This window comes from Bombus pascuorum, chromosome 7 (genome assembly GCF_905332965.1).
Source record: "Bombus pascuorum chromosome 7, iyBomPasc1.1, whole genome shotgun sequence".
Taxonomy (NCBI): Eukaryota; Metazoa; Arthropoda; class Insecta; order Hymenoptera; family Apidae; genus Bombus; species Bombus pascuorum.
The window spans coordinates 14,284,912-14,298,676 of NC_083494.1; the positions used below are offsets into that span (position 1 = coordinate 14,284,912).

At 33.0% G+C, this 13,765-nt stretch overlaps 1 protein-coding gene across 8 annotated transcripts in view; it reads left to right on the top strand.

Annotated features, from left to right (window-relative positions):
* LOC132908901 (histone demethylase UTY) overlaps positions 1-13,005 on the top strand; it is a 154,136-nt gene extending 141,131 nt beyond the window's left edge. For 7 of the 8 annotated variants that reach the window (XM_060963322.1, XM_060963326.1, XM_060963324.1 and 4 more), the window contains 7 exons: positions 2,195-2,356; positions 3,660-3,846; positions 4,068-4,385; positions 5,303-6,745; positions 6,956-7,211; positions 7,535-7,872; positions 8,015-13,005. In XM_060963322.1, coding sequence (XP_060819305.1) covers positions 2,195-2,356; positions 3,660-3,846; positions 4,068-4,385; positions 5,303-6,745; positions 6,956-7,211; positions 7,535-7,872; positions 8,015-8,227 — 2,917 coding nt within the window. In that variant the 3' untranslated portion in view covers positions 8,228-13,005. The remainder of the gene's footprint in view (positions 1-2,194; positions 2,357-3,659; positions 3,847-4,067; positions 4,386-5,302; positions 6,746-6,955; positions 7,212-7,534; positions 7,873-8,014) is intronic. The other variant, XM_060963323.1, reaches the window with a different exon arrangement.
* Positions 13,006-13,765: the final 760 nt, after the last annotated feature.

Genomic DNA, 13,765 nt, shown 5'->3' on the forward strand with positions numbered 1-13,765 from the left:
TACATTTCCTACGAAACTAGATTTTGACATGTTTTCTACTATATTTCGTTTTAACGAGAAACAGTTGCTTCATATGACTATATAGTGTACGTCAATTTATTCGATAATTTATTCGAGATTTCTTGTAAGATATTTAGGAAGAGAGAGATTTTCTTACTTTACCTGCTAATGACGAGAGATCGCAGTTCCTTTTATATGAAATATTTATCTTACTATAATTAATAAGAATATGTCAGTTTCATTTTTAGGGAAGGAGTAGAAGGAGAATTACTTTAACATTTAGCCAACCGCGCGCGCTACAGTGAGGTATACTAATGCTCACTGCTTAAAAAACAAAAAAGTGTAAAAAATATTTAAGTGGTCAATTATATTTTGCGGTAATGATTTCGTTTAACAATTTCACACATTGTTTATAGAAAACATCAAATTAAAAGTATATATTAAAAGTATAAAAAATATATGTAACATTAAAAACATTAAAGATAACTAAAGATAAATAACACGACTGGAACGTGAAATTAAAAATTCATAATGCGTTTTAATATTTTTTTACATGATGTGGTATCGTTCGATTATAACTTTATTTAGTCATAACTGATGATGTAACTTTTTAATTAATTTTAATTGTATTTTATTATATACTGTACTTAATAGAAACAGAAAAAGTGGCGCAATTAATTGGGAACAATACCAGATAAATAATAACTGATAATAGCAAAAAAGAAAAAAAGAAAACGCGTTGCAAATGTCAAAAAGGGAGATCTCCCTGTTCGGTCACGCAGCGATGTTCTTCACAGAGGGGAGATCTCCCTATTCGATTGGCTAAGTGTTAAGTAGAGAGAAATTCGTTAGAACATATTTGATTTAATGCGAGGGATTTATTCTTTGTTTCTTAATGAAATGTTATAATCGATGAAAGCGTATTAATGTATCGAATAAATTATGAATAAATTATTTGATTATCTATACTGGGTATCTCGTATCACTGGAACAAATCGTATCTTTAAATATCCTGTGTACAGTGGAATATTTATATCGAAAAGTTGATTGAAATTAATTCCCTACATCGTTCATATGTCATTAGAAAAAGTCACTGATCTCTATCGAATTAAAAATAAACGCGTCATTAGATTCATGCGAACAAAAAAGAGCTTATAAAAGCACGGTAAATGTATGCATCAAAATGTCCTTATAATCGGAGTTCAACATTTTTTAATTTTAATTAAATAAGCAATTAACGCGCTTTCGCAATTGTCAAGCCAATTTCGTCACGATTTTCTAAATACCATTTTTTCAAATGTTCAAATGAAACGCATATGGATAAAAATCTGTTAGGATCGACTCAAAGTGAGATTAAATTTGAGAAAGTGCATTTTTATCGTAAGATCATCGTATGAATGTGAACAACAGTGGTACATAGTTGCTCGTGCATTTAGCTTCCTTATGTCACAAATTTAATTCTAAACCTTTGTCAAACTTTTCGAAATCCGATTTCGGCCAACTTCTCTATGCAAATATCTCGCTGTACATTGGCCCCTTAAGTTTTATAACTTCATTATACGGCGTCATCGTCACTGTATTATCAATGTACGTTTTCTCAGTTGAAATAAAAGATGAGACAATCGATCTTCCATCGATCGCTAACTGCTCCAAGATCCCTGCCCATTTTTTACGTAAAGCCGGTTACGCGTGTTGCAAGACGCCTACTCGTTACATTTATAGAGAAACTTGGTCAAATTTTACTTTATAAGTAGATCGCAGGATTTTATATAAATTCGTATCTTCGCAAACTTAATTTCAACAAATTGGATATAAGAAGAGATTTACTTGGTCCACTGAATGTTGTAATAAGGATCATACTTTGGATATTTCGAATCTCGCTAGTCTCTCCGCAATTTTTTCCACTTTATTCATGTATTCATTATCTATACCTCTTCTATAGTTTTTACGCTGCATAATGAGCGCCCTGCTGAATGGCGTATCACGCATTACATGTTACGAGAAGAATGAGTAAGTCGAGGACAGGTCAGCGTTTCAAAAAAGAGAAAAAAAAAGGAAAAGAAGGAGAAAAAAGAAAGCAAAAGAGAAAATAAAAGAAGAGGGATGATAAAGAGGAGGGAGAGACTGAAAGCTTACCTGTCCATGAAAGATAAAATATAGAATAATGACAAGACAATCATTTTCGTTTATACAGGGGTAATAACAACACACCGAATTGCACGGGCTCATTGGCGGGCCTGGGTGGCGCTAAGTCAGGAGGTAACACCCCGATGAACCCATCGCTACAACAGCGGATCAACTTTCTGCAAAGTCACCTAAGCCAAGCACCAATGCCATCCGTCACCACCACCACCAAGTAAGTTACCTCTATCGTGTTTCACAAATTTTGATTAATTTTAGACTTTTGCATTCACAGTAGGACCTCGATTATCAGAGCAATTGATTAAACTACCGAGGACCAAGTAATATTATTGAAAAATATGAACAAAGTAATTTATACGTTGCTTTCTCAAAGTAAAGCTAATGCGTTAGGATAATAGATACCTCGCAGAGAACCACTATGTAAATCAAAATATTATAGTGCAATTGATATTAGATCATCTCATAAGTAATACAGTTTACTGTGATACATATGTATACCAGAGGTATGTATCGCTAATCAATGATGTATTCTCTCTTAATTTTACGTTCTTACTATTTTGCCATCATTTTAATCAAATATGAAGAATTACTTATGAGATGATCCAATATTTTAATTTATCATATATTCAGTCAGAATAAATAGGTAACAACATATGAAAACAAAGTTATTCAATTATCTGAGCGGAAGATATGATGATTAGTTTAGATAGACAAGGTGTTACTGTATTATGATAATCAGACAGTTTTAATATTATCATTTTCTGATACATCTCACCTTTTTGATATCTTATCTTAGGTGTGAAGAAATTGCTTGGAGTTACTTAAAGGATGAGTGAAGTTATTTCAATGCTGATAAGTGTAAAATTCAAGAATCATATATGTGTATGTGTCCAAGCGCGCGCGAATGTGTGTATATATATATATATATATTTTTTTTTTTCAATACAATTTTTGAAAAAGATTCACTTTCAACTACGCATGTCTTAATACCTTTCTTGTGGAGAATAAAGATAATGTATGACTCAATTGGTGTATAGGAATTATACAGATCTGTGTAAAACAAATAGTGGTGATTTTGAGATCTTCAAAATGCCTTCACTTTCTTTTTTTTTGTGTCATCTACAGTTATAAAACTATAATTTAATCAAATAAATGAAAAATAATAAGTTTTTGATGTTCAAGGATTTAGGATCTACAAGATTCTGTTCAATTCTAATCAAAAATTCATTATTTGCAAAAATAAAAATTTTGGAAATTATGTAAAACGATAGTTTTTACTTCTTCAATCTCAACCTACACAGAAACATTTGGAACTCTTCACGTGCGAACGTGTTGCAGATAAAATGCAATTTTATTTTGCCCACGCGAGTTAATCACAGAAAAATAAGAGAAAAAAGGAGCGGAGAACACGAAAGATTTTTTTTTAGAAGGTTCGTTCACAACACCGGACGATTATCAAAAGAAACGTGTATATGTAAACATTGATCTTGTTAATATGTCATGTTTCTGTTTTTAAGGAGACGGCAGCTGCCGTCTATAGAAGAGGCTTGGAACTTACCAATTAGTGCTGAGATGTCCAGCAGACAGCAACAACAGCAACAGCCACCCACTGGACCGGGTTATAAGTATGGCGCTACACCAGCTGGACCACCACCTCCTTATCCTCAAGGACAAGGACAGAATCTTAATACAAAAAGATTTAAGGTAAATCTTTTAGTCAGTAGTAATGATACTATAAGTGACAAAAATTTTAAAATTAAAAAAGCTATGGTAAAGCGAAGTTCACTAGAAATAAAACTTAAGATACAGTTTAATAAAACAATGCTTTTAGATATTAAAACACATACATTGTTATATACACTCATACAGTAAAAACAAAATACTTGTTTGATTGTCTTAACTGATGAAATAAATTGTACTTTCAGCCAGGGGAAGAACCAATCTCTCCAGGCTCTCAGCAAAGACCACCGCCATTTTACCTCACATCTCAGCAACTACAGATGTTACAGTTTCTTCAACAAAATCATGGAAGTTTAACGGCACAACAACAGGGTTTGCTTGCCCAGTTACAGCAACAGTACCGATGCATGCAACAACACCAACAACAAATTAGGTTACAACAACAGCAAGCTGTTCAAAGGGGGTTACGACCTGGACAACCAGGTTATCCTACTACAGGCTACAATCATACGCAACTAGGACAACCTGGTGTGATCAAGAACTATGGAATACCTCAGCAACCGGTACTATACCTTTTGTTTTATATACATTTATGAATCACCTTGTCATCTAGCTGTTAAATAATCCTATTTCATATTTTATAGCAGAACTTCATACAATCTTATTCATCTTCTTATTCATCCAATATTTTACTTGACAAGTTTTTTGTAGTAATGAATCGGAACTTGTTGATAGTTACTGTTTAGCATATCCCTAAAAATATTATAAACCGATGTCCTGCCAGGTTTGCAACTTGCATCTATTTCCTTCCAAACTATACCATCGGGCATTTTAAAATATTTGTAACAATCGACCATAAAAAATGCTAAATTTTATGGCGGTTCCTTAGGATTATTATGGGCCTGAGTTGATATGTTTTAACACCTGGTGACCATTTTGATCGAGGAATGGATTATAGTTTATGACAAGACTACAAGCGTAACAGTTGTTATTATTTGTTATTACTGATTTTGTTTGTCATCTAACCTTAAGATAACCTTTTCTTTATACTGATTGTATTTATTTGAAGAGTAAATAAAATATTTTATCGACCGGTCAAATTAACCGCCCGCGGTAGACAGGAGAATACAATTTTTTCTTAGGAAAAAAAGCAAGCTAGAAGTAAATACCGAAAAGTATATATTAAGCATGTTTTATAAAAAGTCATAACTTATGAAGCGATATGATAACGTTTAAATTAACTCTCTGGCAATACTAAAGCCCACTGGCAACACTAAAAACTGTTAACTCACTAACGGCTACCTTACCAAGTAGGCCTCTTAATTACCCAGAGTTTTTCCCGATATTATACTATATGTCTGGCACGCACATGTTCCATGGTCAAATAAACCTTCTTAATTACTCAGGCCTTAGACCTACTTAATTACTTTCGCCCAATACTACATTATATTATATTTTAATTAATCTCTCTCTGTTACAGTTGCAGCAAGGTGGAACTGTTGCATTACAAACAGGATTCTCAGACTCCAATGTCGGTTACAACACGGCAGCGACTGGGAACAGCCAGACGCCAGGAATGCCTTACAAATCTGCCTCTGATCCAAACTACCCTCAGAGACAATTGACATCCAACCAATACAACCAATACCAGCCTAACCAATTCACTGCCCAGGGTTATACTCAAATATCGTCCACAACGAGCAATTATCCAGAAGGCTCAGCAGGAAATAAAGATCTAGGTGTGACAGATCAGGAGTTACAGGCTCTGCTATCCCAGAAGGATATAGCGACGTCATTGGCGGAGGATCTGTTGAAGCATTTCGGATCAGAAGATTTAGACGTGAAGGAAGAGGCGCCGAGTATTATAAACAATGGTACGCTAAGTTCAGGTCCGTTTTCACCGTCGAACCTTGAGGAGAACGCAGATAAGATCAAAGAAGTGAAACTAGAAAAGGTAGAGGATACTCAACTGTCGGCCACGTCAAAGCTCGAAGCGTACGAAAAGAGCAATACAAAGACGTCAACTCCAGCAGTTGAGACGGTGAAGTGCGAGGCAACGTCAAGTACAAATAAAATTGAATCGATCGCTCGGATCGAACCTGTGCTGAAATTGGAAAGCTTGTGCGAATCGCAACCTGAACAAGAACTTAGTATAGATATGGATTCCAAAACTATCGTAGAGGCGTGCAAAGGTCAGGGATTGAAGGGTGTACCGAATTGCTCCATACTTAGCGATCGTTCACCTCCACCCACGCCGCCTGATCCTCCAAGTCAGAGGCTAACTAAGGAACAACTCCTACCCCCCACTCCTAGCGTTTATTTAGAGAATAAGAAGGATGCATTCAGTCCTCAACTTCAAGAGTTTTGTCTAAAACATCCGATAGCTGTGATCCGTGGCCTGGCAGCTGCTTTGAAGCTGGACCTTGGTCTTTTTTCGACAAAAACTTTGGTAGAGGCGAATCCAGATCATGGTATCGAGGTGAGAACGCAAATGCAGCAAACTAGCGATGAGAACTGGGACCCTGTAATGGGAAGGAAAGTTTGGGGTTGTATCAGTCATAGAAGTCATACGACCATCGCGAAATATGCACAATACCAGGCATCGAGTTTTCAAGAAAGTTTGAAGGAGGAAAAGGAAAAGGCTCAAGGTATACATACCTCGAATCTATCTGATTCAGACTCGAAAGATAGCACTGGAGCTGTCAGAAGGAAGAAAAACGCGTTTGGATTGGCGGGTCGACCGGGTTCAAAGATGTTGCGATTTGGGACCAATGTAGATTTATCAGACGAGAGAAAGTGGAAAACGCAGCTCAACGAGCTGATGAAATTACCAGCGTTTGCTAGAGTCGTATCGGCTGGAAATATGCTCAGTCATGTCGGACACGTTATTTTAGGCATGAATACTGTCCAATTATATATGAAGGTACCTATAACATTTATTTAAATTTGTTTTTCATAACTATTGTTAAATAATATTTTAGACTGTAGATATATTTATGTAAACATAAGATATCGTTATATTCTTCGATATTTTCATAATCATTGTTGCAAGTTAGATATGAAGAAACTCTTATAACCATTTTATTAAATGATGAAACATTTCCCTAAAAAGCATCTTTATTTGCTTTTATAGGTGCCAGGTAGTAGAACACCTGGCCACCAGGAAAACAACAATTTTTGTTCTATTAATATCAATATTGGACCAGGAGATTGCGAGTGGTTTGCAGTGCCTGATGCATACTGGGGTGTAATTTGCTCTCTTTGTGAGCGGAATAATATCAATTACCTTCATGGTAGTTGGTGGCCTTCTTTAGAGGACCTATATGATGAAAACATTCCTGTGTATAGGTTTTTACAAAGACCAGGAGATCTTGTCTGGGTTAATGCAGGTAAGCAAATTACAAATAATTATAAATTGCTTAACACTAATTAAATAGATTGCATAGTAATCTATAATTTGGAAAAAAGTACAAGTGAAATCAAACTCTTTTTCATCATTTTTATCCCATTGATATCAAATCAAGTTCAAAGTATCTATATGTTAATCATATTAAATAATTCATCTTTAATAATAAAAAAATATTATAGAAACTAAAATTAATTAATTAAAGTTCCATTAAAATAAACTACTTTGTTTCATGAAAAAATAAACAAGGTAAAGATATTTTCATTATAAAGTAACTAAGAGAAAAGAATTTTATTATTTCTTTAGGTTGTGTGCACTGGGTTCAAGCTGTTGGATGGTGTAACAACATCGCATGGAACGTGGGTCCTTTGACTGCTCGACAATATCAACTGGCAATTGAACGATATGAGTGGAATAAACTGCAGTCGTTCAAATCTATTGTACCAATGGTACACTTATCTTGGAACTTAGCAAGAAATATCAAAGTGTCAGATCCCAGATTGTTTGAACTAATTAAAAATTGCCTATTAAGGACAATGAGACAGTGTTGCTTAATATTAGAGTTTGTGAAAAGTAAAAATGTGGAAGTTCGGTTTCATGGACGAGGAAAAAACGAAGCATCGCATTACTGCGGACAATGCGAGGTAAGATAATTTTAAATAATATTAACTCATAGTTTTTACTTATGTTTTCCTTAAAATAAAGGTGAACATGATACAACCAATTTAAATATTGAAGCAACTTAATAAGTACTGATTAATATTATAAATTTTGCTTTTCTTCCAGATTGAAGTGTTTAACATCTTGTTCATAAGAGAACAGGAGAAACGACACGTCGTACATTGTATGGATTGTGCACGAAAACAGTCCCCATCCTTAGAAGGGTTTGTTTGCTTAGAAGAATACAGAATGCGAGATTTAATGGACGTTTATGACGGATTTACTTTACACACTTCTCTAACAACTCCCTCATCAATTCAGTCTAGCCAATCCTCCTGAGAATACATGCAACACAGATATCTGGACTTCCTAGGCACTTTACAGTGACTTAGATAGTACAGTATCTGTGTTTAAAAAGAATCTTTATAATAAGCATTATTTAAGTACCTGGGAGCTACTATAAAAAAATGAAGAAGAGCAGAAAATTTTGTACGTTAAACTACATAAGTCGAACATCTATTTCCATGCTATTTTTAAGATACGCACAATACATGTTGTATATGAAGCAATTGAAAATTTCAAATTTTTTTAGAATTAATTAGCACTGACTACATATAAAAATTGAGACGTATATTCGGAAAATTTTATATTGAATTGATATAAAATCTGCGAAACACTGCTCTAGCTCTCGGGTATAGAAAATCGAAATTAAGTAAACGAAAGAAGACTGCGTTTTACTTATAAATTACTCAATATTACCATTTGTAATCCTTTAATGGCACAACCATGATAATGTGCATAAGCTTTGCAATAAGAAATGCTTGACAGTTATCAAACTTGACCGTGTTCCTTATCAGTTTTATATCATCGCAAGTAACTACAAAACAAGCATACAATATTCATTTTTGTCACAAACAATAGAGAATCTCGTTTTTTTTTTAATATCGTTCATAAATTACATGTTTCGAAATTTTTACGAATAACAAGAAGAAAAGTTGGAAAAAATTGTCATATAATCGAGAAACATCACGGAATTGTTCACTGCCAATCGTGAATATATTAAAGGATTACACTGTAACAGTCCACAATGATGAGGGATAAGCTGTCTGTCGTTAACTATTATTATGAATTAAGATAGAATTGTAAAGTATCACCAAGCTGCTCAAAAAACATACTTGTACATTTTTGTATACAAGCGAATTGAAACGATTATTGATTTTTATGAAATTCATAGGAATATTAGCACAGTTTCGAATGTCCTGCTGTCAACGACGATTCGATTTTTTAAATCGCAGCAACGATTATGTTATTATACCAAACTCCAAGACAATGAAATCAGCATCTGATTGAGATTTATTAAGGAAATAATTATTAAACATTTTGCAGCAAATTCAAATAATTTTGCAAAAAAGTGTTAACAGTACAGTGGCATTCGTGACGAATATCGTGCTTTAAATAAATCAATCATTGTGTCAAGCAAAAAATAGCGGCTCTAAAACATTTGTACAGTAAAAGATACTGTTTATAATAATAATTTCTAAGATAAACCAACCTCCGTTTTTAGGACAAGGGGACGATAACATGCTGCGATCAGCTCATAAAACGGCGTTTTTCAATTTATTTTTTGTTTATTTTCATAAACAGAATAAAAAGAGAAACGTGTGACATTCTAAATATCGGAAATCATGTGCTGAAATCATTTGAATTTTTCTACCATAAACAAGTCAATGATAAAGAATATTTATTAATTGTAAATGTATTTGTTTCAAATGATTTTTAATTATAGAAAATCTTCCATCAATTTATACAACCTATTCGGTACATGAAAGATAGAATGCTATAGTCTAATGGCTTATTTTAATTATTATTTAAGGTAACAATTATAGAATATTAGTACAATTTTAACGAACTTAAGGACGGAATACAAAATCAGATCAACGTTAAGAAAAAAGTTGGGAAACGCTGCCTGTCTAACAATGAGTTAATCGTATCTTAAAGCAAAGGAGAAGCGTACCTTCAACTCAGTCTCGTCAATTCACATTGGTGTCTAGTAACGCCAAATGTACGTGCCAGAAAACAAAAAAAAAAAAAGAAAAACTCTTACCTACCACAAGTGTATAAATAATGCAATTCTCGTTACGCCGAAAAGATGTATTTTCACAAACGCATGAGAGAGAGGGAGAGAAAGAGAGAGAAAATGGAGAAAAAAAAAGCAAAAAATGGTAGATAGTACAGGTCGTAATAAGATCATCGAAGAACGATGTATTTTTGAAAATCCTAGGAAATACTAGTTCCGCCGAGTTAGTTAATCACGAAGGATAACCGCATTTCTTTTATACGCGCGACCAATTTCAATGTTGCACCATTCGATTGCAATATATGTGTATACATATATATACATTTGCACATGTATATATGTGTATTTCTACATCATTTACAGCGATGGTATATGCTAGTTTCCTGATGTATTAACCCGCTCTGTCGATGATTATTAATGAAGATTTTCCGGGTTGAAAAAGCTCGTGTCCAAGAGTATTTTAATCCATGCACTCAAATGATCTCAATGCATGTAATATTGGCAGTACATGACAATGAATTCTGCCAATATTTCGAACTGACTTGACAACTTTGATTAACGATTAATTAAATTATGTATAAATATATTTAATGTAAAAAATAAGATTAGGTAACGTGAAATGAATCGAAACAGAATGGCTCAAGAGCTTCGATAGTTAATAACGAACAAACTGAAAGCGGTCCCGTCGTGCATCGCTAAGCCTGTTTTGCTGTGACCCATGGATAATCTAAACCAGTTCGTATTCGAAATTGAAAAGATGATTTTCTCTGAAAGTGTGCGACATTGTATAGAAATTACTTGACATTGTACTATTTAATTCGAGTTGTTATATATATATATATATATATGATTTGGGTTCTATTATTTTTTCTCATTCTTTTTTTCATTTATTATGTGTCAATGAATGTTAATCGGCAATACTGAACAAATTTACTCAATACATTATAATAAATATATACAATATCTAATGATGCTACATTGCAAATGATTCAAAGGTTTAGAATAATTACTTATATACTTAAGTATATATATAACTATTATACTTAAGTATATGTATATATATATGTTAAAATTTTATCAAAAACATGTATTGAGATTGCGTTGTTTAACGATGGTTTTATTACAAATGGTTCACAGCACTGGCAGCTCAAGTTTGTTAGCAGTTACTTTAATATTTTAGAAAGTTTTAGATCCTTCGAATAGCATGAAGTTTCGTTCGTAGGTAAACTGCATACACAACATGACTTAAGATAAGAAGACATTGAGAAAAGTGTACTTTTCTTAGCAATCACAGGTGTATCTTTTTACCTGCAAATGAAATACTTGTAATGGAGTGGAAAGTAATTTTATGAAATTCAAATGAAATAATTTGTAAAGGATAAAAGCGGAAAGTTGCGGCTAAATATTGGTAAACCCTGACGGCAGTAAATGTCTTTGAACGTAAAAGGCACGTGATCGAAATAAGAAAAAATCTTTTTCTTTAGATGGGTTTCTCTTCAATTTTCCCTTTTGGATATTTCGTAAAAGTATGCTGGAATTATGCAGGATGATTTGAAAATCTGGTATAACAACTTTGAACAATTGGCAGTATTACTTCTAGTAGCACTTTATTGTTAGAATTGCAATAATAGTAATTTAAAATATATCGTTACTTTAAACATCACATAATAAGGAAGGCTAGATGTTATTTATCTAAAAAAGAAAATTCCTTTTTTTAATGTACTAGATTTTTATGACAACCTGCAAGAATGTCATATCTTAAGTTAGCGAAAAGAAATACAAAGAAATATTAGATCGGATAAAGTGTATTACTCGAAATAGTCGACCAGTTAATGTAAGCTTTCAAATACCATTTTTGTTTTAGTTATAATTATTGGTTCTTAGGAAGTTTACATTCACTAGTCAATATATATGATTTTATATATATATATATATATATGTATATATATATACATCTTGACATACTAAATAGTTTCTTTTCCGTTTAATCAAATTTAAATGGTGTATCGATACATCTGTCTAATGAATTATGAATTAAATCTGAGAGGGAAAGCCAGAAAGAACTCGAGCAGTAGTTGTATTAACTTATCATTTAATGGAATTGTAAGTAATTGTAAATATCTGATTTTTTTTTTAAACGGAGAACAGTAGAAAAACATGAGGGCAGAATTGTATATTAAGTACATTCTTGTAATAATCACTTAATTGTTTATTCTGCACTTATTGCAGATTTTTCAAAGTCTTGTATTTTGATACTGACTACTCGAGGAATAATCGTGACATTGGTGATTTTTTAGAGAAATATTATGCAATTTAGTATTGCGCACAAACGCCATATATAATTATCAGGAGCAGAAGTAATCGAGAGATCCCCTTGAATTCGTTATCTTGAACAATTACTTGAAATGCAGAAAAGTGGCGCACATAAAAAATTGCGTACTTTGAAAAGCAGAAGAAAATGAAAGAAGACAGACCAGAAAATTAAGGAGCACACACATTGAAACATATTTTCGCTAAACAGTGTACGAAGAGTTTGAGTTCTATGCTTACGGAATGGTTGGAATGTTAACGAACAGGCATAAAAAAGAAGATTTATTTTTTCTGAACAATAGCGGGGAAAAAGTAATATTTTCGAATTCTGTAATGTCTGTAAAGTGAAAAGTAGCAAACCATAGCAGAAAGAAAGAAAGAAAGAAAAAGGGAAAGAAAAGAAGATGATGATGATAACGATTCACGTAGCTTAAAAAACTTGTAAAACTGTATTTTAAACGTGAGAACGTTCACTGCCAAATTGTGATAAACAAATCCCACCTTTAAACCGGAGCGTTTTCTTAACTTCTGATCGCATTGACCAATTATTTCCTCCCAAATAGTTACCGTGAGTTCTGCACATTCTGATATAATAGTCATCTATATTTTTCCTTAATGTTTAAGATATATAGCGTCGAAGAAGATATAGCGTTGACCAATGCAGCTAGAATCGAAGGAAACCGCTCCCTATTTTAAGTGCGTAGCATCGTAACAATGAGAAGAATAAAACGAGAAAAAAAAAGGAAATAAAAGGAACAAACAAGAAACAAATGAAAGAAGATCGTATCGATATTTTTAAACGGACACGTTTTAACTGTTTAAAAAATAGTATCCATCTGGACCGCCTATAGCGCTCTTCTATAGTATATTGTATGTTTACGTGTACAGTGCCTTTATACTTGAAAAAGAGAGAAAATGAAAAAAAAAAGAATGGAAAAGAACTTTTTAAAAGAAAAAAATGATACCTTCGTTTTCGAGAAATCAATGTATATAGACGATTTTCCAAATTTTTGACGCAAAGTAGCGTGTACAATTATCGTGAACAAAAGAAACGGGGCAACATGAACGATGGAGACTCTTGCATTAATTTCTCGAAAAGTCAAGACGTGCGGTCCCTCCTACGTGTCGCAAAACATTCTTTTAATTAGGTTGAAATTGTAATAATTACCTAATTATAATTAATGTAATTAGATTATTATTATGAAGTACGTTGTAAAAGTGTACAGTTGGATCGGGTGATCTCTTTATGCGGGAGATCATGCTGTAGCTAGCCTTATTATTATCATTACAACTATTATTATCATGAATTATTATTACGGTTAATTAAAATATATTGTGTTTACCATAATAATGTAATATACAGTTACACAGAGCTCGACTGTGCTGTACATTATGATTATCAACACGAACGCTGCTGCCCTGCAATTATTATTAAATTGACTTTTCCCAAAAAAAGAAGTGGTTGCTATACGAGATTTTTTTATTTCCTA